Source organism: Heptranchias perlo, unplaced genomic scaffold (assembly GCF_035084215.1).
Source record: "Heptranchias perlo isolate sHepPer1 unplaced genomic scaffold, sHepPer1.hap1 HAP1_SCAFFOLD_54, whole genome shotgun sequence".
Classification (NCBI taxonomy): domain Eukaryota; kingdom Metazoa; phylum Chordata; class Chondrichthyes; order Hexanchiformes; family Hexanchidae; genus Heptranchias; species Heptranchias perlo.
The window spans coordinates 5,531,176-5,557,410 of record NW_027139559.1 but is presented as its reverse complement, the minus strand read 5'-3'; the positions used below and the strand labels follow the sequence as shown (position 1 = coordinate 5,557,410).

General features: G+C 42.6%; 1 gene segment (V, D, J or C); it reads right to left on the bottom strand.

Annotated features, from left to right (window-relative positions):
• Window positions 1-551: 551 nt before the first annotated feature.
• On the bottom strand, window positions 552-21,662 carry LOC137315207 (Ig heavy chain C region-like). The segment is given in 8 exon segments: window positions 552-1,240; window positions 2,368-2,688; window positions 7,103-7,420; window positions 7,497-7,799; window positions 9,340-9,657; window positions 19,761-19,836; window positions 21,136-21,398; window positions 21,540-21,662. Coding segments are annotated over 8 exon segments (2,058 nt in total).
• Window positions 21,663-26,235: the final 4,573 nt, after the last annotated feature.

Here is a 26,235-nt window from a genome sequence, read left to right as displayed (position 1 = left end):
GATGTCGGATAAGCAGTGTGACAAATCAGAGAGAGTGGAGGGATCGAGAGTGGTGCTAGTGGGTTACAATTGGGTGTCGGCAGCATACATGCAGAATCTGACATTTTGTTTTCAGATGACGTAGCCAACGGGCAGCACGAAGATGAGAAATAGGAGGATCCAAATATAGATCGGTGGGGGGACTCCAGAGGTAACGGTGTGGGAGCGGGAAAAGAAGTCATTGCGGGAGATGCCCAAGCAACGACTGGATGGATAAGAATCGAACCAGGCAATCAACAGCCTTGGTCAATAATTGTCATTCGAAAGGGTGACCGGATGTTAGTCGACCTTTATTAATTCCGTTCACAGGTCGATAACTCATGGGTCAATTTAAACCAGAGAATGAATGTAACCTGATTAAAAGCATCACGAGTGTTTGTAAAAAATTGGGGAATTGAAACGTGTTGCACAGGTGGAATATTAGACAATGGACACCATAGATTTCTGGATCAAGGTTGAAACCATCATCACCAAGATAACACGCACACAAACAACGAATCGGGAAGTCAGGAGGTTTTCATTCTGCATTTATTGCGATTTGCGGAGCCACATACAGTCTAAAGCATCATTTCCTGTTTATCCAATAACGTCACTGAACCCTTCAAAGAATCTTCAAAAATATTGCAACTTGTATCAAGCGGTATTAAGGTTATTCACCATTATCGGATTATAACCGTAATTATCCTTCATTCACTGATATAGTCTCATAGATTTGCGAAATATCTAAACAATCGTTAGCTGATCTGGAGGCTGACTCAGATGCCCGAACATAACAGGTCTAACACTTCTATAGAAAACAGCTATTGAACCACGGGGGGTTATGTACACGATTGAAAACTGTCGGTTAGAACTAGTGAAACATTAACTAAAGTAGGTTTACCGTAAGATTTATTTATACTTCTGTGTAAATTCATTGTGAGAGACGGGTGTCCCACTAAACAGGAGTAAGTGGTCCCGCCGTTCCACTCCGCTGCGGTGACTCTCAGTCTGCTGACAATGGAGCTGGAACCACTTTCCTTCTCCGTGTCCGGTTGGGTGGTGTAACCTGAATCCAAAAGGGTGTCATTGGCCAACCACGCGACGTAAATCTCGGCAGGGTAAAAGCCGGTTGCTAAACACACCAGGGTTGCCGTCTTCTCAGTGACAATCTCGACCGCTGATGGAGGCAGGACGTAGACTTTAGGAGGATACATTCCGTCAACTGGAAAGAGAACAATATTTGTTAAACTGAGTCTGTCTCTTGTCCGTCCTTCACTTCGCATTCCCGTCTGCTGGTAATTTGCGTCTTTGGACAATTGGAATTGTTATCTGAGAGAGTTTACACATTTCTCTGCGGGGCCATGGATTTCTTTAATGTTCTTTCTTTTGGGAGTTTTCATTGTGACCTGATGTTATTTTGCTAAGAGTTGGGGACAATCTCATATTTGGATAACGATGATACTGTTGTGACGCAACAGTTTCAAACCGCTTACATTTTTCTCGCTATTCTTTACCCGTGGGGTGAATGGCAGGATCCCGGACTATGTTTCACTGATTGTACGAGCATTTCATGATATCATAGAATTGTTACGGCCCGTCGAGTACGTGCCGTTTCTCTGCAAGAGCAATCCAGCTCGCCCCACTCCCCTGCCCGATTCCCGTATCCCTGCAAAATTATGCCCTCTGTTTCTTGACCCTTCATCCAATGGGAGCAGTCTCTCTCTGTCTACACAGTTTCGACCCTTCATGATTTTGAATACCTCGATCAAATGTTCTTGTAAACTTCTCTGTTCTAAGGAAAACAGCCCCATCTTCTCCAGTCTAACCACGTACCGAAGTCCTTCTTCCCTGGAACCATTCCATCAAATCTCTTCTGCACTCTCCCCAAGGCATTCACATCCTCCCTAAAGCGCGGTGCCCAGAACTGGTCATAATACTCCAGTTGTAATCGAACCACTGTTTTATAAAGATTCATCATAACCACCTTGCTTTTGCACTCTCTGCCTCTATTTATAAAGCCCAGGTTCCCCTCAGCTTTCTTAATCGCTTTCTCAACCTGCCCTGCCACCTTCAACGGTTTAGGCACATATACCCCCAGGTCTTTCTGTTCCTGCTCCCCTTTCAGAAATGTACCCTTTAGTTTATATTGCCTCTTCTCGTTCTTCCTTCCTAAAGGTATCAATTCACACTTTTCTGCGTTGAATTTCATCTGCGATGTGTCCGTCCATTCCACCAGCCTGTCGATATCATCTTGAAGTCTATCACTATCCTTAATGTAGAAAATGAATGATCTTTGACGACCATTGATGGAGTAGGGTCAGTCTCAGAACGAATATTATCTGTGCTTACCCTTTACTTTTCTGGTGGAGATTTTCACTGGTGTTGGCAATTCAATGTCTTCCACGAAGCACAAATATTCAACCCCACTGCCCCATTCTGTCGTGGTGACTTTCAGTTTACTAACGATTGTGGATTTACTTCCATTCCACTCAGGAGCCTGAGTCTCCACTCCTTCCGTTCTCCGACTCCCATCCACTTGCCAGGAGACGCTGACGTTTTCTAAATCGCTATAAACGACTTCACAAACAATGGTCGCTGTTCGTTTGGTCCAAATCTCTTCAAAAGAAGGGTTCAGTATGATGACAGAAATGTCTGTCTCATGACATACACCTGGAAAGAAGAGGGAATGGTCATTTCATTGTGTCATGTTGAAACCACGGGTAATAACGACTGCAACATACTCAAAAAATTAAATCATACTTACTGTCGGCTGTTATGAGTTTTCTCAGCTTATTTCTGCTGAGCTATTAGGACAGAGCCCATCTGGGCTCGTTGCTTTCTTCCCTCTGGCTTCTTTGGATGATGTCCTCCACAATATATCCGACCATTCCACTATTCGAGAACTGACTGGTTTTAAATGGGGACCTCATTTTGCCCGCTCTGGTGATACAAACCTTCACCAATCAGACTGACTGATGTTGGATGTCAAACGCTGCCCTGTGGCCTGTATGTGGTGGGTTCCAATAAACCTCATGTAAAGGTCCTATATTTTCCAGCTCTAAAGCTTGGGTCTGAAATGAGATTGCCTCGGTCCGACCAATCAAATCAACGGCGAAAGCAAACGTGCCCTCAGCACCAATCTACAGATGTTCTGCACCATTTGGCACCGATTTTGCTCTTTCACTTAGAGAAGGTAGACAGTGTCGAGAAATACAAACTGCCACTCAGGCCGAGGAAAGAGCGCTTTTGGAAGGTTGAGCTTTAAGACGCATTGTTTGAAGAGTGTAAAGTGAGGAAGTCCATGACCTGTCGATGATATACCTTGTCCACACTTGCTCGATATCTACACCTTGAGAGCAGGAACGGAAATACTACCAGAAAGTGGGAAAACACTCCTCCAGTTTTAAAGTGAAAGAGTCACTCTGACCGTCGAGATCGTTACTTTATGCATGAGATACAATCTCAAAGAATCCTCCCACCGCGTTCTCGCTGAAAGCTTAATGTATTACTCTGAAAATTAAAAATCCGCCTTCATTATATTCAACTGGGATGTCAACTCTGAACTATCCAACACCCCCACAGTGGACCAAAGTGCCCATTGCCAATGGGCACGTCACTTTGGTCCACTGTGGGGGTGTCCAATATTAAAACTTTGTTTTGTAATCTTGCACTAAAATTGCTCCGTTTCTCTCAATGATGCCAATGCTCCAGAGGGGAGTGTTATAAAACCTGTTTCCAGACTGATTGTAATCACTTCCATTCTCTCTCCTTCTAGCTTCTCAGATATGACCATATACTTGTCTACAGTGATCTCTGATTTAAACACATTAGATTATCATCCTTCCATAAAATGAGTGGGGTTTATTTCACAGTGTGTGTTCCAAGGTCACTCTTATCTGAAGGGGTTTGGCGATTTCTTCATTTCCAAAAATGACCATCCTTTAGCAGTAAAACGACATGATAGGAGGGCAAGAAGAAAACAGATGATTGGTTATATCAAGATGAATCATCTCCACAAGTTCAAGCAGGAAACTGAGTTACAACACAAAGGTATTTGGAAGGAACGAGCAGCAGAAATTTCACCTGAAGGAAATGCTGTGATTGCAGCAATGAGATCTTTACCTCAGTCTTCTAAAATGAAGACAATGGGCGACTTTAGTTTCGGGGAAGATTGACCTGGGATCTGTAATATACTAAGGGGAGAAAAAAGTGTGTGCTGCAAAGGAAGTCGAAGCCTTTGATTCACATTGGATGAGCAGACCCGACGGGATAACATCGTTAATAACAACAGAAAATGCTGCAAAAATCTGTAGCTCTGCGGCATCTCTACACAGAAAGGATAGCGTGGGGCTTAGGAGGTCAGACAGTTCCAGAGAGTGGGTTTTAGTTCTCAGTAAGGATCTTACAACACCATCTATCTTTACAGATTCTGACGGGCCTGCTCTGTTTTTCTCGCAATTACTATTCTAATTTCTGATTTACAGCATGCTAAGTTTAGTTTGAATTTGAACTGTACTAATTGGGATATATTCCTGGATTCCCAACGAACGAAGTAAGGAAGCATCCCAGACTCCTCCAGGTAGTTTAAAAGTCTGTTAATGCATGGCTTGCACCTGAGGGCAGTACGATGCCACATTGGAAAATTGGAACCAAACCCAAACAGGGAGAATCATGTAACAGTTTATGGAGCAGCAGATCTGGAGGAAAAGTCTGATGTACGTTTTACAGGATATTATTAATGATCGTCTAACAAATCCCAGTGACAGTGGAGTGAAATTGGTACAAACTATTGTTCTGGGAAGTCCACGTTAGGTTTTATGCCGCCACTGGGCTATTTGAGTAGACACCTAAATGCACTTCGATTTTCAGAAGACACATCATTAAATATCAACTTTCTGGGTCTGTGCAGAGCACGAATTATCAACGACCTGATAATAAATTGGGCAACCGCTGGAAAATGGCCTTGGTACCATAGGTTAATGGTGCCGGCTTTCCAGGAGGATAATTATTTGTACTTCTCCACAACATTGTAGCGTCGATCCGCTGCTGCTTCATGTAATAAATCACGGAAAAGTCAACTGACATTTTCGCATTTGTCAAAGACTGTTTTTGGAGTGGTCAGAATTGAGCGACAATCAAAAGGCATAATTCAGGGATTAACCTTGATATCTGAGGGAGCCAAAGATTGAGTGAAAACGTACAGAAGTTCTTATAGCAGCAACAAGTGTGGTGATTGTAGTTGTAACGATGTTCTTTTACTCTGACTCTCATTCACCTGAGTTGCTGAAATAAACCGTGTAGGTGTTGGGTGAACTTCAGGCCGCTGAACATTCTGTGGAAATCTAATGATCCGGGAATAGGACTAGAAATAACAAAACGGACAAGACTATTTTCATACATACGGAAGGTGGTGATACCTTGATTAGGTCCCAGGTCCCGCGCTGAACTTTCCTCCTTAATCCTCTCCGCCTTTTCTCCTCCTGCTCCCACTTTCAGACCTTCCTCCAAACCCAACAAGATTTTGGTCACACCTCATAATCTCCCCTTATTGGTGATTGTTTTCCTTAAAACTCTGTGAAACGGTATGAGGCGCTTAAAGGTGGGAAATAAATGTCGGTGTTTTATTACTAATCCGGTACAGGCTTCACAGAGGAAGGTCACCTTGAGTATCTCTCAAGTGGCCATTCTTCGTGAATCAGCAGAAAGAGTGCGATTCAACAGCCTACTCTACGGTGGAAGCAACAGAGCCCAGTCCAATCCTGCCGTCAGCAGAGGTGTGAACACCCCGATTTCAACTAGGTCTCCCCCAATTGGAGGAAGAAACAAGAACGGGTGTATGCACAGTAACCCGGATGTGCGTAGTCCACCGTAACTTCCAAAAATCTACCAGTTGAGATCAGTTAACTCAGTGAAGATCGGGAGGTGAAACACGGGAACTTCTTAGTGTACAGGGCCATTATAGTGTACAGCTGCTTACCAATCGGAGGAGCCCGAGTTTGAGTCTAATAACAGTGTTTGCTATTATATCCCCTCTTTTCCTCACTGGTGTATGAGAACTATAGGTTGCCCTCCGGTACCTCATCCAATGGTCTATACTTCCTGAGTCCTCCTATGCAGTATCAGTAGGCCATTGTACAGTGAGGGCATCGCAGGCAACTCCTATCTTGTTGTTCCCAGAGTGACCATACACGCACTTACCATAGACCAGGAGCAGAACAATGCGCTATTGCCACTTCACAAATCTATGGACACTAAGTCTGATTAGAAGGTCCCGAACGCCACCAGGTGAGATCAACGAACTCAGCAGTAATCGGGGATCCAAACAAAGATTTAGAGAAGTTTAAAAGTTTCCCCATCCCGAGCACGGTGGTGCTGGGCCAGTTATTGAGCAAATGAGTCAATTTGATTGAACAAAAACAATTAGAGATGAAACAAACTAATCACACGAGCGGAGTTTACACTCATCAAAACAAAAGGTCACATCATTGGGTTCAGTCAGTTAACACATTATTTGTCTCCTCCTCTAACGTATAGCGCTGGCGGTTCAGAAGATTTGAACACTTGAAATGTACAATGTTCCTCACATCAATTGGTTGGGTGCCCTGTGAAATGGCTGTTTTTTTGTCTTGAATTTCGCTGCTGGCAACCACTCAGTGTCCAGCTAAACCTAAACCAGGCAGTGCAGAGTGAAGTAAACACCACTCAAAGTCTTCTCCCCACATAGTATGGAACACTCTGTCCGGTGAAAAGTGGATTTAGTGTCTTCAGATACTGCATATTGTTGTTTAATGAAAGCCCACAATCACCAGGGTACCGTGCAGTGAGGTTAAATAGATCCTTATCCTGCCCCTTCTTACTATTGGGTCCTCACATAGCTTGTGGCGGCGAACACATTCAGAGTGCTGATCATTTTATCATCCAATTGCTGCCTGTGAATTAAAGGCGCATTAATTGATAGCCATAAATGTTGTTATATCTGTAACCTAGAGGGATGTGATCGCTAGTGCGTGTGTGGTTCGGGTTTGGACTTAGATTTAAGTAAAAATCATTATTGTGTGAAAGTATTTTGAAAAACTGTCCGTACCTTCCAGATTGCGGATGGTCGCCTTCACGCCGGATTGTGAAGGCGGATGTGAGGCGGTACAGGTGTATCTTGATCCTTTCTTCCATTCCTCTGAAGGCAAAATGAGATTGCTCCTTGTGCTGAAGGTTAGGTCCTGTTCAAGAGCACTGGGGAAACTGGTAACGTTCGCGCTTATAGCCGCTCCGTCCTTCTCCCAGGAAACGATTATGTTGTCAGGGTAGAATCCTGTTATCAGACATGTGAGAGTCGGGGCGCTCCTACTTTGACTCTCCTCTGGTGATGGAGGAAGGAGGCGGAGCTTTGGCTTCATTGGCTCGACTGTAACGGAAGTTCAACAAGTGTTAGTCTTCCATCCATTGCCATCCGAAATCATGTCAAAAGTTATTTAACTCACCTCTTGTCTTTCCGATTCGTTTTAATACCGGAGGAGATGATTGATCCTGTTGTGCCGAACACGAGTATTCAACCCCGCTATCCCACTCTTCCACGCTGCTGGTCAAGTGGCTGATGGTCAGGTATTGGTTTCCATCCTTTTGAGCTGGTTCAATTTGAACTCCTTCATTCTTTATCTTTCCACCCACTGTCCAAGAAATGGTAACCTCCGTGGGAACCGTAGAGACCACTTCACACACCAGGGTGGCAGTTTTATTGAGCCAAACTTCGACAACGGAAGGGTCTCTGAGAAATACCGCGAGCTCTGTCAGTGAGAAACGAGAGATTCAGAATCGGGGCGATGATTTAGTGTTGATGATTTCGGAAATTTAACAAGGATTTTAATTTCATTGATAATCCATAACACGGCAAGGTGTGACCATGTATCTTACTGATTATTATTGAATTTTTAAAAATAATTTTGGTGTTTGCGCGTATGTTGAGTCGAATCAAAACTATGTACAACTCAACGAAACTAAGAGAGAGAGAGAGAAACAAGAGACAGAGAGAGAGGGACATGGAGAGACAGAGCGTGACAGACAGATAGGGAGAGAGGCAGGGAAATAGACTGATAGAGAGAATCAGAGAGAGAAGGACAGAGAGAAAGAAAAAGGAAGAGACAGGCGAACAGTTAGAGAGAAACAGGGTGAGAGAGCAAGACAGAGAGAGACGGAGAAAGGGGGACACAGAGAGAGAGAAAGGGACACAGAGAGAGAAAGGAACAGAGACAAATTGAGAGAGACAGATATTGAGAGACAGCAGAGCGAGAGAGAGATACAGACAGAGAGAGAGAGAGAGAGGGACAGAGATAGAGAGGCACAGAGAGAGACAGCAGAGAGAGATGTAAGGACTTGCACAACACCAGGTGAAAGTCCAACAGTTTTATTTTCGTCACCTGACGAAGGAGGTAAGCTCCGAAAGCTTGTGATTTAAAATAAAACTGGTGGACTATAAACTGATGTTGTGCAAGTCCTTACATTTGTCCAGCCGTGTCCATCACCGGCATCTCCACATCATGACAGAGAGAGAGAGAGAGGGAGAGAAAGAAAGAGAGAAAGATTGACTGAATTCTACAGCTCAGAGGGCCATTCGGTTCATCGTGTCTGCTAGCTCTCTGAATGTGCTATCCACTTAGTCGTATTCCCCGGCCCTTACCCGTGTCTTTTAAACATTTTTTTTAAAAGGAAGAACCGCTTATTGTTGCGGGTTTTGTGACCGTATCTGTGGGTTCAATCTTTAGACAGCACCTCCTCTCTGTCTATCTCTCCCTCTTTCTTTCTGCTTTTCTCGTTTCTATCTCCGTCCGTCTCTCACCCGTTTCATTTTTTAAAACACATTTTTGTACTGATATCCAGTATCACACACAATAAATCCTCACAAATGTAAAAAGTAACAGAACCGCATTGTTAAAGTTTGATCCCTAGTGTGTAAAACATACATTTCTGCTCTGTTTCCTGTGGATTGATCTGGTGAATTAATTAAATAGGATGTATCACAATTATTTGTAAATTGCTTGCAATATCATAAAAGTGTTTGATCAATGTGTTACCCTGACCATAGAATAATATTCATGTATTTGTCAAGATCTCATAGTCATGCCTTTTGCAACATCCGCCTGGCAGCGAGCACCTTCAGGAACCTCAGCCATTGCTGCTGAAACATCCCCAACTATCTTTACTGTCTCACTGCACCATAAGCTGGCACAGATAAATTATCACAATAACATCCCAACTAATCCAATACTGAGAAAGAAAGTCAACATGTTTCACCTGTGCAAGCTTGTGAATTTGGTTGCATTTTCTCACCTGATGTTTTTCTAATGTCTTTCTGCTGGTTACTGTTGGTTGCAGAATGGGACACTTGGCAGCTGTAAAGAGACCCGCTGTTCCATTCCTGCAGGGTGACTTTAAGGAGACTCGTGGAGCTAAAATCACCATTCGAATTTTTAACTGGGGATGTGGTTGTAAAGCCCGATTGTACAGCGTTTCCGTTTTTCTGCCAGCTCACTGCAATGCTTTCTGGCTGATATTCGCTGATGAGGCAAACCAGTTGCACAAAACCCTTTGCTGTCAGTTCGTCACTTGCAGAGTAGAGGAGACTGATGATCGGTGGAGTAAGTTGTACTGAGAAAATTACAATGACAATTAAACCGTTTATATCGAGTCCTGGCCAATACTTATTCCTCAACCAACACCTAAAAACAGATTATCTGGTCAGTATCACGTTGCTCGCAGCCACGGACACTGTCAAATTAAACACACATGGATGCATTGAAGCTGGGTTTAAATGTGCTGATATTACAGTGGGCGTGTTGGGATAAATGAGTTCCGGTCATGAACGAACATTCAAATAATGTTCTTATCACTTGTTAATTTCGGAGTGAATAATGATCAATGTATTTTAAGGAAAATATCTATACTGTCCAGTGGTGTGTAGTGACAGTCAGATTTTAAATGTACATCGATTATTGTTACCAGTAACATGCTTTAATTTTCCTGGGGATGGAGCAGCTTCATGTCGTCACTTTGCCGGGAAATATTTTGCAATAGGCGTTTCTTAAGGAAGGAGTTGTTTGGATTTCAAGACGATTGCAGCAACGAGTTTGTAACATCAGAGGTCAGAGACAGCAGTGGTTTTGGTAATGTCAGGTGAAGGAGCGATAGAATTTAAATATTTTACAGCACTGAAGGATTCATTCGGCCCATCGCGCCACTGCGGGCTCTGTGGAAGAGCTATCCGCTTCCCAGTGGAAATTCCGCTGGCCCGCCCATGGCTCACGCCGGGAGAGTACATGGGGAAATTGTAGATTCCCGGCCTGTGATTTGATATCTATTCACCTTTAGGGGGCGATAATCAGGGCTGGATGTGCGCAGTCCGATTCCCCTGTTCTTTCCCGGTACATTCTTTCTCAATATTTGCCTACTTCCTTTTAACTTAATTTCCAGGGGTACGGGGAAGAGCAGAGACATGGGACTAATTGGATAGCTCTTTCAAAGAGCCAGCAGAGACACAGTGGGCAGAATGTCCTCCCCTGTGTTGTACCTACTATGATACCATGATTCTGCAAACAGCATTGTTTATGGTAGGATGGTCCGTGTCCTGACAACCATCTCCAAAATAAAAATAAATCTCCAAATATCTCCATTCATCTTTGGCTGATGATCTCAAACTTATACCCACTAGTTATAAACCACGTCAAATAGTTTCCCTGCATTTAAACCTATACCCACTAGGTATCGACCACGGTAAATAGTTTCTCTCAATTTAAACTTATACCCTCTAGTTATAAACCACGGCAAATAGTTTCCGTCCATTTAAACTTATACCCACTAGTTATAGCCCACGGTAAATAGTTTCTCTCCATTTAAACTTATACCCACTAGGTATCGACCACAGTAAACATTTTCTCTCAATTTAAACTTATACCCACTAGTTATAGCCCACGGTAAATAGTTTCTCTCCATTTAAAAATATAGCCACCAGTTATCGACCAAAGTAAATAGTTTATTTTGCATTTAAATTCATACCCGCTAGTTATCGACCGCGGCAAAGAGTTTTTCTCCATGTGGCTTATCAAAAACAGTTACAATTTTACTGCCTCTTCACTTTCTGGTTCTCAAGAAAATAGCCCACGTTTCTCTCCGTTCCTTTCCCACCGACTCTATCACCCTCCCTGGCCACGATCAGGGACTGAACCAAACCGCTCGAAACCTCCACGTCCCATTTCTCACTGATCTGAGCTTCCGACCCCGTATCCACTCCATCACCAGTCCGCCTACTTCCACCTCCATCACGTCCCCAGTCTCCGCCCCTGCCTCGGCCCATCTGCTGCTGAAACCTTCATCCATGTTTTTGTTACCTCTGTACTCGACAATTCCAATGCTCTCCTGGCCGGCCTGCCACCTTCTACTCTCCGTAAACATGAGCTCATACAGAACTCTGCTGATCGTATCCTAACTCGCTCCAACTCCCGTTCACCCGTCACCCCTTTGCTCACTGACCTACATTGTCTCCCAGTCCAGCAACACCTCGAACTTAAAATGCTCATCCTTGTGGTCAAATCCTTCCATAGCCTCGCCCCTCCCTATCTCTGCAACGTTCTCCAGCCCTAGAATTCTCAACCTTGTTCACAAATCACTCCATCGCCTCTCCTCTCTCTATCTCTGTAACCGTCTCCAGCCCTACAACCCTCCGAAATCTTTGCGATCCTTGAATTCTGGCCTCTTGCTCATCCCCGATTTCCATCGCCCCACAATTGGTGGCCGTGCATTCAGCAGCCCAGGCCTTAATTTCTGGAATTGTCTCGCTAAACCTCTCCGCCTCTCTCCCTCTCTCCTTTTTAAGACGCTCCTTAAAATCTTTCTCTTTGAGAAGGCTTTTGTTCATTTGTCCCAATATCCCTTATGCGACTCGGTGACAAATTTTGTTTGTTAACGTCCCTGTGAAGCGCCTTGGGACGTTTTACTCCGTTAAAGACGCTATCTAAATACTTGTTGTTTTTGTTATGTTCTTCTCATAGCTAAAGCCTCTCATCCTTGGCATAATCTCGGTGATTCTCTTCTGCACCCTCTCCGTGGCCTTGACATCCTAGGTAAATTAAGGCACCGAAACTGTACACAATCTTCACCTTTGGCCAAAGCAATGATTTTTAAAATTTAGCGTTACCTCTTTTCTTTGTGTTCATGTGGCGTGTTACATGCCCAATCAACTAAACTGTCTGAGGTTGCTGAAATCATCGAGGAATATCGTGACTACAGCAGAGAAACAGGCCATTCAGCCCAACATGTCTATGTCTGAATTTATGCTTCACACGAGCCTCCTCCCTCCCTACTTCATCTCACCCCATCAGCATATCCTTCTATTCCTTTCTCCCTCCTGTATTTATCTCGCTTCCATTTAAATGCATCTGTGCTATTTAGCTCAAATACTCCTTGTGGTAGCGCGTTCCACATTCTAATCACTCATTGGGGAATGAAGTTTCTCCTGAATTACCCATTGGATTTATTAGTGATAATCTTATATTTATGATGTCTGATTTTGGACTCCCCCACAAGTGGAAACATTTTCTCTACGATTAATCTTTCAAACACTTTCATTACCTAAAAGATCTCAATCAGGTCACCCTGAACCTTTCAATTTCCAGAAAAAAACAGCCCCAGCCTGTTCAATCTTTCTTGACAGGTATGTTCTCTCAGTTCTGGAATCATTCTTCTGAATCTTTTGATACACCTTCTTCAATGCCTCTATATATTTTTATAATATGGAGACCATAACTGTACACAGTACTCAAAGTGTGGTAAAAGCAAAGTTCTATACAAGTTTAACTAAACGTCACACCTTTTCAATTCTATTCCTCTAGAAATGAACCCAGTGCTTGGTTTGCATTTTTTATGGGCTTATAAACATGCGTCGCCTCTTTTGCTGATTTGTATACCTGTACCCCGAGATCCCGTTGCTCGTCTACCCCATTTTAACTCTTTCTATCCAGGCAGTATATGTCCTGCTTATTCTCCCAAACAAAATGCACCACTTCACAATTAAATATATTGAAATTCATTTGCCAATTACACGCCCATTCTGCAAGTTTAGTAATGTCTTCTTGCAACCTGACGTATTCTTCCTTCGAATTAACTACACCCCCTGATTCCCGGTCCAAATTGTTAATAGAAATTGTCAGCAACTGTGGCCCGAGCACTGATCCATGTGAAAAGCCACTTCCCAACGTCTGCCATTCTGAGCAGCTACCGTTAAACCAATCTCTCTGTTTTCTAATTTGTAGCCAGCTTGCTATCCATTCTGCTACCTGTTCCCTGACTCCACATGTTATGACATCAGATGAATCTGCAATGCACTACAGTATCGAATGCCTTTTGAAAATCCAAACATATTCCATCTACTAAATTACCCCTTGTCTAACCTTCCTGTTACTTCTTCAAACAATTCAGTAAGGTTGGTCAAGCATGTCTTTGCTTTCTGACTATTCTTCATTATATTTTCGTTTCCTAGATGTTTTTCTATTACATCTTTGAGCAAAGATTTCATTATCTTTCCTATCACCGACGTTATGCTAACTGGTCTATAATTCCCTGGACTTGTTCTAATCTTCTTTTTTAAATATAGTTTTCACATTAGCCGTCCACCAGTCTTCTGGCACTATTCCCTTTTCTAATGAATTTTATGTACATGTAATAGTGCGTCTGCTACCTCTTCCCTAACTTATTTTATTATGAGCAGATGAAATCCATACGGACCGGGGGTTTGATCCTCTCTATGCTTGATTAGTTGATCAATTATCTCCCCCTTTCTATTTTAAATGTCTTATTTTGTTTTATCTTTTTATCTCCCTGGTAAATAATGAGGCAAAATAAATATTCAATATTTCTGACATTTCGCTGCCCATTACCTATGAGTTTATCTTATGTTTCCCTTTGTGGCCCTAACCCTGTCCTTTCGTTATTAATCGTTCTGTAGAATACTCTACTGTTCCTTTTTTTTATTCCTTGATAATTTAATGTTGTGGTTCCGCTGCAAAGTCCTTTGCGAATATTGAAAATGAACAACTTTATTTGATTAACAAACCCATTATGTGGTATCGTATCAACCTCCTGACACGGCGTAGCATTAATTTTAAGGTCATGCCTCTTGTTCTGCATTCCCCCAACAAAGACAATAGTTTCTCTCTATCTACCCTATTAAATATATTAATCACCTTAAACACATTAATTCGATCACCCATTAATCTTCTATAATCAAGGGAATACAAGCCTAGTCCATGCAATATTGCCTCATATTTTAACCCTTTTAGCCCCGGTATTATTCTGGTGAATCTGCGCTGCAACCCCTCCAAGGCCAATCTATCCTTCCTTGAGTGCAGTGACCAAAAATGAACCTGGAAATGTGTAGATTTCTTCGAAGAACTGTCGAACTAAATCTGTCTGAGAGAACTTGCCGTTTTCAAATCCATGCTAGCTTTCTTTAATGAAACGATGTCTCTGCAAGTGAATGTTAATTTTGTCCAGTAATATGATTATAGAAGATGATCCACCACTGACAGTAAGCCGACGGCCCCACGTTTACCCTGTGTAAACCTTTCTCCCTGCTTTGATAAAGATATTACCTCGGTCCTCTGACACAAGTTCCACATCCTCGGATGTTTGAATGTTTGTGGGCCGAGCATCTGCAATTTGCTTTTTCTCTGTTCTCAACATTCTAGGATAGAATGAGTTGCACGAATTTTCTCAGCACTCCTTACTTATCTCTACTTATTCAATGTAACTTCTCCTCACCCTCCAGCTCTACCCTTCCATTCCCATCAAAACACTTTTCTGTAGAAGCAGAGACTAAATCCTTATCTAATATCTCTGCGATTCATTCATCTTCCTGGAGAAGATTTATTTTTACATCTCTAACCTAATCCCATCTTTAGGTTAGTTGGTTCCAATTTTTATCTTTACTCTTAGTATTTATACTTATCCAAGGAACTTCCGAAAAGTCTTCTCCGCAACTTCTTCAATAACATTTCCAAAATCCCTAAATCCAAATTTCAATGGACTGAAAACCAGGGGCTGGGAGTGCGCCGTTTCACGTTGGTTGGAAAGAAGCACAGCGAGATACAGAGCACATTGTTTTCAGGGAAGATCAGAAGACTGGGGCTAATTTATTAAAATCAGGCTCCAGCCATTCTGGAACGTGCTCTTCAAAATTTGCCAATGACCAAAATGGATAAATGATGAATCATTCAGAAGCGTCCAGCCGAATTCGCAATATGTGCTGTGGCCCATAGACATTTCGCGCTCTGAATGTCTTATCGTGAGATATACAATCAAATAGATATACCTTAAGTATGCAAGGTACATAGCATAACACAACTGAAGGCCATCGCATTAAAGGGGCAGTGGCTGCCTCGGTACGAAATTGGCTGAGGGACAGAAAGCAGAGAGCAATGGTAAACGGTTGTTTTTGAGACTGGAGGGAAGTGTACAGTGGTGCTCTCCAGGGGTCCGTATTCGGAGCACTGCTCTTTTAGATATGTATTAATGACATGGATGGGTATACAAGGCGTAATTTCAAAATTTGCAGATGACACGAAGCTCGGAAATGTCGTAATCAATGTGGAGGATATTAACAGAATTTAGGAGGACATAGACAGACTGGTGAAATGTGCCAACACGTGGCAAATTAAATTTATCGCAGAGAGGTTTTGAAGTGATGCATTTTGGTAGGAAAAGTGAGGAGAGACAACACATACAAACCGGTACAATGTTAGCGAGGGTGCAGGAACAGAGAGTCCTCGGGGTATATGTACAAAAATCTTCGAAGTTCGCAAGCCAAGTTAAGAATGTTGTTAAACACGCATATGGGATCCCGGGCTTTATTAATAGAGGCACAGAGTACAAAAGCAGGAAATCATGCTGAACATTCAGAAATCACTGGTTGGGCCTCAGCTGGAGTATTGTGTCCAGTTCTAGGCACCACACTTTATAATGGATATTAAGGCCTTAGAGATGGTGCAGAGGAGATTTACCAGAATGGTACCAGGGATGCGGGATTTCAGTTACGTGGAAAAACTAGAGAAGCTCGGGTTGTTCTCCTTAGAGAAGAGAAGGTTAAGGGGAGATTTAATCGAGCTGTTGAAAATCATGAAAGATTTCGAAAGGGTAAATAAAGAAACACTGTTTCCAGCGGCAGGCGAATCGGTAACCAGAGGACACAGATTTAAGGTAATTGGCAAAACAACCGGAGGCGAGATAAGGAGAATTTTTTAAGCAGAGAATTGGAATGATCTGGAATGCACTGCCTGAAAGCGTGATCGAAGCAGATTCAATAATAACTTTCAAAAGGGAATTCGATCATTAATTGCAGTGAAAGCATTTGCAGTGCTATGGGGAAAGAGTAGGGGAGTGGGACTATTGGCTAGCTTTAAAGATCCGGCATAGGCCCGATGGGCCGAAGGGCCTCCCTTTGTGCTGTATCATTCTATGATTCTTTGATAGGCAGGGATGGGTTGGATTCCTACAAGAGCCTGGAAAATAATGGCTGCTGAAAAAATGGATAAGTCAGAGAGAAAGAGACAATTCTCAAAGGACAACTTCAGATGATTTGCAAAAGTGAAAAAATGATACACATCTTTGAAACAATGAAAGATGAATTAAAGAAACTACGAGGTGGAAGTGAACATGTTATTTATCGGGACAAGGACTTCAGAATGCAAGTACTAAATTCGTAATCGTTGTGTAAATTGGAAGATTATTTCAAAAGATCTCCCCATAATTGTGGGAAAGCGAATACCATTGACAGAGATATTAATGCCATTGCTTTATCCTTTTTTTTCGCTCAGAGGAGGCAAGGAAGGAAATTAACCCTAAAAATCACTGTTGGCCGTCTCAGGGAACCACGATAAACGCTTCACTTTCCTCAGTTCACTATCCTACTCGAGTGGTTAACCCGCTTTTAATAAACACGTTAACATCTGGTTTATTAGAAGGACAGATTAAGTGGATGGGCCTGTGATTTCGGAAGAGAAATGTGTAAGATTTAACATTATTTAAACTGGGGAGTATCAGTTGTTTTCGGAGGGAATTCATGGGAGAACATTTTTCATGGATCCGTGTAAAGGAACCAATCGGAGTTTCTGCCCGCGCACCTCCTTCTGTTCTTAGAAGGTTTTTCCTTTCGATAAGTGCGATGTGCTATCTCCGTGATGAAACCTTTCGCTTCACCAATGTTTCTAGTAAAATCTGCATCTCGTTGCTCCCGTTCAAAGACAGTATTATCTAATATTACTGACTGCCACATTTTGGGAGCTTTATGCTGGATATTTTCTCAGGTTCCATGTCAGGGGCCATTCAGGTAAACTGCTCTGGTATCCGGTAAGGTTGGCAATCTACCTTCTCCTATGGATAGAGTGCAGAGCAGCTTTACCATCTATATAACCCGAGCTGTACCTGCCCTGGGAGTGTTTTATGGGAGAGTGTAGACGGAGCTTTACTCTGTATCCAAGCCTTGCTGGACCTGCCCTGGGAGTGTTTGATATGACAGTGTAGAGGGAGCTTTACTCTGTATCTAACCCTATACCTGCGGTGGGAGTGTTTGATGGGACAGTGTAGATGGAGGTTTACTCTGTATCTAACCCGTGCTGTACCTGCCCTCTGACCATTTGTTTTAACAGCGTAGAGGGAGCTTTACAGTGTATCTATCCTGTGCTGTACTTGCACTGGGAGTGTTTCATGACACAGTTCAGAGGAAGCTATACTCTCTATCTAACCCCTACTGCTCTTGACCTGGGAGTGTTTGACGGGACATTCTCGAGCGAGCTTTACCCTGTATCTGTCCTGTGCTGTACTTGCACTGGGAGTCTTTGGTGGGACAGTGCAGAGGGAGCTGTACCCTCGACCTAACCCCTCGTGCTCCTGAACCGGGAGTGTTGCATGACACAGTGTAGATGCAGCTGTACCCTATATCTAACCCCTACTGCTCCGGAACTGGGAGTGTTTCATGACACAGTGTAGAGGGAGATTTATTCGACAAATTCATTGGCTGTCTAGCGCTTTGGAACGTCGCGAGGTCATGAAAGATGCGTTTATAAATACAAACACATTCTTCTTTTCGACCTAACCTGACCAGGGGGTATTTGATGGAATTGTGTAGATCGAGTTTAATGTTTTAAGATTTTTACGGTAAGTATTTTCTCGGATTCAGTGTCGCTTGGTACCCATGCATGCGGAATCGCCCCTCCCATGATCTGCACCGAGGCCTAACCTGCCCAATCTCCAGGCAAGCGATATCCAGACCATGGGATGGCAACAACATCGCCCTTAGTCTGCACATCAGCTCTGGGATTCTCCTCTCTTCGAAATGCTGACTGAATATCCAGTCTATCAGACCAACACTCAGGCTCCAAACAAACACATTGTTTCTTCAAACAAAATAAGTAAACGGACAATAAAAAGGATAATCAGTGAGTTAAAGACTTCACGATTCTCCGCAAGGCATAAAATAATGAAGGTACCGCTTACTTTATTTCTATACATGGACATTAAAAGAGAGTTTCACTGATCAAACTAAAACCCACGGCAGTTTCAATATTCTCTGCTACTCGGCACAATCTTAAAAACAGAGCGTTTCTGTTGTCTGAAATAAGTGTGTCCAGGAGACTGGCTTCCATGAAAACAGGACCCCCACCCCCCACAGACCCCAAGAGGGGGTGAAATTGGTCTGCGCCAGTAACGCGACATGGGCTCCGAGCGAATCGGCGGCCTGTTTTACACTGCGCCAGACCTTCTCTCCACTGAATTTCCCAGAACGATAGTTCGAGCTCTATTTTGGAGATTCGGGTAGTTTCACTGTCCGTTTTACTTGGTTTGATCTTTAGAATATTGGAAATATTTTCCAAGTCAATGTGAAGGACAATCTGATGCCATGTTTCAAGGCGGCCGATTCGCTATCGCCCGTTCCGCGCTCCTCGATCAGATCAATTTCACCCCCAATCATTTTCTTTTCATTCTGGGTCACTGTGACGCATGCGCCGTTAATAAAGAGTCAAAAATGTCAAGATTCGAACAGACAATATATTTAAAGGTTCGGTACCGGTATTAATTTATCATTTTTTTATTTAATAAGGGATGATTTTAGAGGGGGAAAGGAATTCGTACTCAATATTTCCTTAAATTACGCGTTGAATTAATCCCTTGTTTGCAGCAAACTTTCCTCGCTCCAGAATTGTATAAATTCTTTGAATCAGAAATACTGTATAACAGGAATATACTGGGCCGCCTCAGTGAGGAGAATAACGGCACTGGGCTGGGTGTGTTCCAACTGTTTAAACTATCACACCGGTGAGATTCATAACTATTCAAATCAGCATCTTAAATGATCCATAGGTGCTAAGTTATATATTTAAATACAGGCTTGTTTTGACGTTCGTTATATATTTAAATATACGTTCGTTATATCTTAAAATGTATGTTCATTTTGACATTCGTTATGTATATAAGCGTAGGTTCGTTATACATTTAAGCATAGGCTCGTTTTATTCTCGAGCAAAATCTCTTTTGGAAAAGATTATTAAGTTTAAAACAAATAAACTGACAGTGAACCTAACAGAACCTCCAAAAACAGCTTCAGCTATTGCCCTGTGCGTTTAAGGCCATTTTAACGAGAACACTAATTCTTCATATGTTCTATGAAAAAAAATCTTAGTGATAAAGTAGCAAAAGAGGTTTCTTACCAGAGTTCACAGTCAGCACGGTGCCAGCTCCATCATAGTATTGGTAATAACCACAGTCATTCAGCTCCCAGTCAGCCTCGTTCAAAAAGGGTCATTGAATCAAAGGTGCGGTAATAAATACACCAAAACAACATGGCTCCAAGGAACTTTCCAATACACTGCAGTCATTAATCCATCTTCATTTTCCGTCAGTTTCTTTCAATCCAGATATTTACTATGTGCAATGCGAACTCCTGTATCACTGAAAAAGACAGGCCATTGATTTAATATCATGGAATTGAACTCGATTATATCCAAAGGTCGAATTGGAATTGATTTCAAACTCAATGCAATAACAACCATAAGGAAGAATGCGCATTTTGCAGCCACCTCCAAGAGTAGTAAAACAAATAACTGTTGGAGAGGTTTGTGCCGTGACCCGAGTCACTGTGTCACACCAGCAACACATCGTTTCAGATCAGCACAAGAAATCCATTGGTACAAACATCACAGAAATCCCTTCAGATAGTCCGAGATATTGATTGAAAGTAATTCAAATCATTGTCTTTATATTGGGATCCAAGTAGACGTTTAGAATCCTCAGTCACTTATACCAATCCTGGAGAAATATCAATGTTCCATTATGGATATGATTATAACATTTACACAACAATCATTTAAATTAATAGACAGAAGGTTTTCATATATCAGCCAGTCTCTGACAGAGACAGTGAGTATTTGACCGTGAAGGTTTTAGCCATCTGGAGAATAACCTGTATTAACTTTGTATTAAGATGTTTGAGTACAGTTTATGTGTTACGGGAATCCAAGATTCATTACTGTGGTACACCAAGTCACACAGTCACAGAGAGCAGTGCAAAAAAGGTGCCATGTGCATTAATGCAAGAGCCTCAGGTCGAGACGCAAACTGCAAACCACATTCCTGCCACAATACTTCTTGTCAGTGATTTTTAGAACCAGGAGCATTATCCATCCAAAATATTGAGTATCTACGCTTCCTAATGAAGCAACAGATAAATAATGCTCTTGTTCCTATAACAAAGTGTGCTGATAGTTTGTGCATTACAGGAACCGTCTCCTCGATTGCTGTGGCTCCCATAGTACACAGTGGTACAGCCCAGTGCAAAAAAAGGTTCACCTGCGTAACTGTAAGGAGAACAGCCGCGCTGCATATCCAACTGTTCCGTGCCGGGTTCTCTGCTGCGGACATTGTCACCAGTTATTTACAAACCTCCCCCAGTCTCAGACAGGAATCAGCGGCTGCGCAGTGAAAGGTTCGGTGAAAAAAGCGGAACGATCCGTATTTTCTTCCACGGGAGGTAAGAAGGTGTTTCTGTATTGGTGAAAGCTCAGACTCATTGCTGTGGCTCTCAGCTTTGCAGTAATAAGTGGCGCTGTCTTCAGCTGTCAGATCGTTGATTCGCAGAGAAAAAGACTTTGCTCCCTTGTTGACTGATTCGACAAATCGTCCGCCAATGGATATGCGAACCCAATCTTTTGTACCCGGATATTGCCGGAACCATCCTGTGCTGTCCAACCCACAGTTAGTATCAGTTAAGACGCAGTTGATGGTCAGGGATTCGCCTGCCTCTTTTGTGGCCGTTCTTGGTGTTTGGTCCACTCTTATACCGAAGGCATCTGAATGAAGAAAAATATATTTAATACATCGCGTCTCTGAAACAATACAAGAGTTAAAATCAAGGACATTTCCACAATTTAGACGCAGCCGCTCAGTTTTATCCAATGAACATTTAATCTCTTTAAAAATACTGCACTTACTCGGTAACCAGGCTAAAAGGACCGAAACCCAGAAAATATTCATTGTTTCTTCACCAGCAGTGAATACTTTAAACATGGCCAACTCCAGACCTCAACACCGACTGTGCTGTGTAACCGTGTGTATCTGAGCACCGTCCTTTTAAATCGCGAGAGCGTGAGCTTATTTGCATAGGGCAGAGTGAGAGACCATTCGCAGTGAGTACAGCTCGCGGTTTGTGATGTGTTACATCTTGTCCCCTATATCCATAGTCACACTAGAGGAATCTTCATCCAATTAACATGAAGAGATCAGTAGAGTTGTGGAGCACACGCTTCATGGGAACTGTGTTGGGATTTTCGCATCCATGTGAATTGTGCTTCCAGACTTCTCCCAGTGTAATAATTGGGTGACACTTTAATGCTGTATTAATAATAATATCCGCGCTGAAATAGCAGTTTAACACAGCGAAAGCAGAAAAAAAGCGCACACTCAAATAATTATCACTATAATATTTTACGGTGACAAACTTCGCATCAGCCGCATTAATAGAACGAGACCTGCAGTTTGGTTTGCGATGTGGTCTCTTGACATTTAGTAATCCAGTTTGCAATGTACATGGGCTTTAAGGAAGCATTCAACAAGTTAATACATTGGAAATTATGTAAAGATAAGAAGTATAGATATAAGGAGAGGAGAGCAAACGGGATTAAAAACGATTAGAAGATAGGAATAAGGGAGCTCACCATATTCAGAGGGGTTGGAAGTGGGTGGTGATATCCCACAGAATTCAGTTAAGAGAGATCACTATATTCAGGGTGGTTGGAAGTGGGTAGCGATGTCCCACAGAGAGCTCACAATATTCAGAGGGGTTGGAAGTGGGTAGTGATATCCCAAAGGATTCGGTTCGGAGAGCTCACTATATTCAGAGGGGTTGGAAGTGGGTAGTGATATCCCACAGAGTGCTCACTATATTCATTGTGGTTAGAAGTGGGTAGTGATATCCCACAGAGTGCTCACTATATTCAGAGTGGTTGGAAGTGGGTAGTGATATCCCACAGAGTGCTCACTATATTCAGAGTGGTTGGAAGTGGGTAGTGATATCCCACAGAGAGCTCAATATATGCAGAGTGGTAGGGAGTGGGTAGTGATATCTCACAGAATTCAGTTCAGAGAGCTCAGTATATTTAGAGTGGTTGGATGTGGGTAGCGATGTCCCACAGAGAGCTCACTATATTCAGAGGGATTGGAAGTGGATGGTGATAACCCACAGGATTCGGTTCAGAGAGCGCACTTTCTTCAGAGTGGTTAGAAGTGGGTAGCAATGTCCCACAGAGAGCTCACCATATTCAGAAGTTTGGAAGTGGGTAGTGATACCCCAAAGGATTCGGTTCGGAGTGCTCACTATATTCGGAGGGTTTGGAAGTGGGTCGTGATATCCCACAGAATTCGGTTCATAGAGCTAACTATATTCAGCGTGGTTGGAAGTTGGTAGTGATATCCCACACAGACCTCACTATATTCAGAGTAGTTGGAAGTGAGTAGTGATATCCCACAGAGAGCTGAATGTATGCAGAGTGGTAGGGAGTGTGTAGTGATATCCCACAGAATTCAGTTCAGAGAGCTCACTATATTTAAAGTGGTTGGAAGTGGGTGGTGATATCCCACAGAATTCGTTTCAGAGAGCTCACTATATTTAGAGTGATTGGAAGTGGGTAGCGATGTCCCACAGAGAGCTCACTATATTCAGAAGGGTTGGAAGTTGGTCGTGATATCCCACACGATTCGGTTCTGGGGACACTTCCATTCACCACGTATACCAATGATCGGGATCTAGGCCTCGAGAAAGTGGTGTCGAAATTGGAGCATGAGACCAAAATAGGAGTACAGATAATTATTTCGGAGACCAAAAGAAGCTTCAAAGGGATATTAATAAAATGGGAGAATGGGCCGAATGGTGGCAGATGGAATTCATTATCAGCAAGTGTGAGTTGATACATTTTTTTAAAGAAAAACAGTCGCAATTATACTCTGAATGGAAGCAGGCTCAGTGCTGTGGAAGAAGAGGGATTTGGGGACACGGGTTCACAGGACATTAATGGCAGCACCTCATGTTGATCAGGCTAGAGAAAAGCTAATGGAATTCTAGGTTTATTATAAGATGTAGAGAATATGAAAGCCAATAGGTGATGATGAGCCTATAAAATCTTAATAAGACCTCAGTTAGGATACTGTGTGCAGTATTGGGCTCCACACTATCCGAAGAATATTACAACACTGAGTGACTGGGATGCTGCTTCAATACGGTGTGCAGTATTGGGCTCCACACTATAGGAAGAATATTACAACACAGACTGACTAGAATGCTGCTTTGTATGAGGAAATATAAATTTTAACAAAGTTTGAAAACATTTTTTTTTTTGTTCGAACATCTTCGATTATGGGGCGATATAATAGAAGTGTTTACAATGATGGAATAATGGGACAGGGTAGACAGAAACAGATTGTTTCCATGGTTGAGCAATCAAGACGAGTACCCACAGATAAAGGATTAAAAGTAAGAGATTTGGAACAGAGGGCAGGAGAAACTCCATCACACAGCAGGCTGTGGAATTCACTTCCAGGGTTCGTGGTTGAGCCAGGATCTTCTATGTCAACATTCACGATTAGATTGGACAGATGGAGGCAGGAATGCGGTTTTAGCGAGGTGGAAACCGGGTGGGTAAATGTGATAAGAACGAATTGTTTGCTTGGAGGGCAATCGGCGACACAGTCTGGCTGGGTCTAACCGTCTGTTTCCATGTTGCAACTTTTATATATTTCTATATATTATGTGCAGACCGCGGAGCGCATTCAATGTAATATTTTGGCGGCATAAGCTAATTCCATAACTCTCCGAGCTTGCTGTCATCTATGAATTTAATTACTTCACTGACTGGAAATGTTTCGATACGCGCTCCCGGAGCGGGAAAATTCCCCGATGATCTCCCCAGACTTCACCATCCAAATTGTTTGTGATCGATAATCGCTGGAACGAGGGTCCAGTTATTCGATTCACTCCACAGTCATGAACCATATCATCAAAATATGGGTCATCGACTGGAGGTTATCACTCATAACCTTTGTCATCAAAATATGGGTCATCGACTAGAGGTTATCACTCATAACCTTTGTCATCAAAATATGAGTCATCGACGAGAGGTTATCACTCTTAACGTCTTGATTTGTTATAAATAGATTTTTTTTTTCACCCCCCTCCTACTGTGTTGGAATTTCATTGGCCTGGCAACATGAAAGTATTACTGGACCAAAGCAGTATTCACAGCATGACAATTATTTAGGATCTAATTCGGAAAATAGGAACCGAGGAACAGGAGTAGGCCATTTCGGCCCTCCAGCCTGTTCAGTCATTCAATGAAATCATGGCTGATCTGTGACGTAACCCCATAGAGCTGCCTTAGTCCCAAATCACTGAATCACTTTGGTTAACAAAAATCTGTCAATCTCAGATTCAAAATTAACAATTGAGCAATCATCAACTGCCGTTTGCGGAAGAGAGTTCCAAACTTAAACCACCCTTTGCGTGTAGAAGCGTTTCCTATCTTCATTCCTGAAAGTCCAGTTTTTATGTTATGTCCCCGAATCCTAGGCTCCCCAACCAGCGGATATAATTCCTCTTTATCTATCCTATCAAATCCCCTTAATATCTTGAAATCTTCGATCAAATCACCCCTTAGTATTCTAAATTTCAGGTAATACAACCCTAGTTTGTGTAACCTCTCATCGAAATTTAACCCTTGGAGTCCAGGTATCGTTCCAGTCAATCTACGCTGCACTCCCCCCTTGGCCAATATATCCTGCCGAAGGTGCGCTGCCCAGAACCGAACACAGTACTTCAGGCGTGGTCTCACAAGAACTAAGTACAGCTGCATCATAACTTCTACCGGCCTTGTATTCAATCGTCAAGATATAAGGGCCAGAATTCCATTAAACTTTTTGATTATTTCCTGTATTTTAATGATTTCTGCATATGTACCCGTAAGTCTCTTTGGAGCTCCACTATTTCGAGCTTTTAACTATTTAGAAAGTACTCTGATCCATTCTTTTTCGGTCCAAAGTGGATGACCTCACAATTGCTTATAACGAAATCCATTTGCCACAGTTTTGCCCATTCACTTAATACATTAATAACTCTCTGTAATTTTATGCTTCCATCTATACTGCTATCTTGCCTATCTTTTTTTCCGTCGACAAATTTGGATATGTGGCTCTCTATCCCGTCATCTAAGCCGTTAATAATTACAGTGAATAGCTGAGGCCCTAACACAAATCCCTGTGGGACGCCACTAGTCACATCCTGCCAATTTGAGTACCTGCCCATTATACCAACTGTCTGTCTCCTGCCCCTCAGAAAAATTCCTAACCAGGTCAATAATTTTCCCTCAATTCCCTGAGCTTCAACTTCAGCTAACAGTCTCTCATGAGGGATTTTGTCGAATGTCTTCTGGAAGTCGATATCAACAACCGTCATAGAGATATTCCCCTGTCCACTATTTTAGACACCTCTTCAACAAATTCAATCAGATTCCTCATGCGTGAACTACACTTTACAACTGCATGCTGGCTCTCTTTGATTATTACTAAGATCAACTCAGTCCGAGTTCTGATAGCTGATATCATGAGCATTAATTCCACCTGACATCACGGCCTTGATTTTGG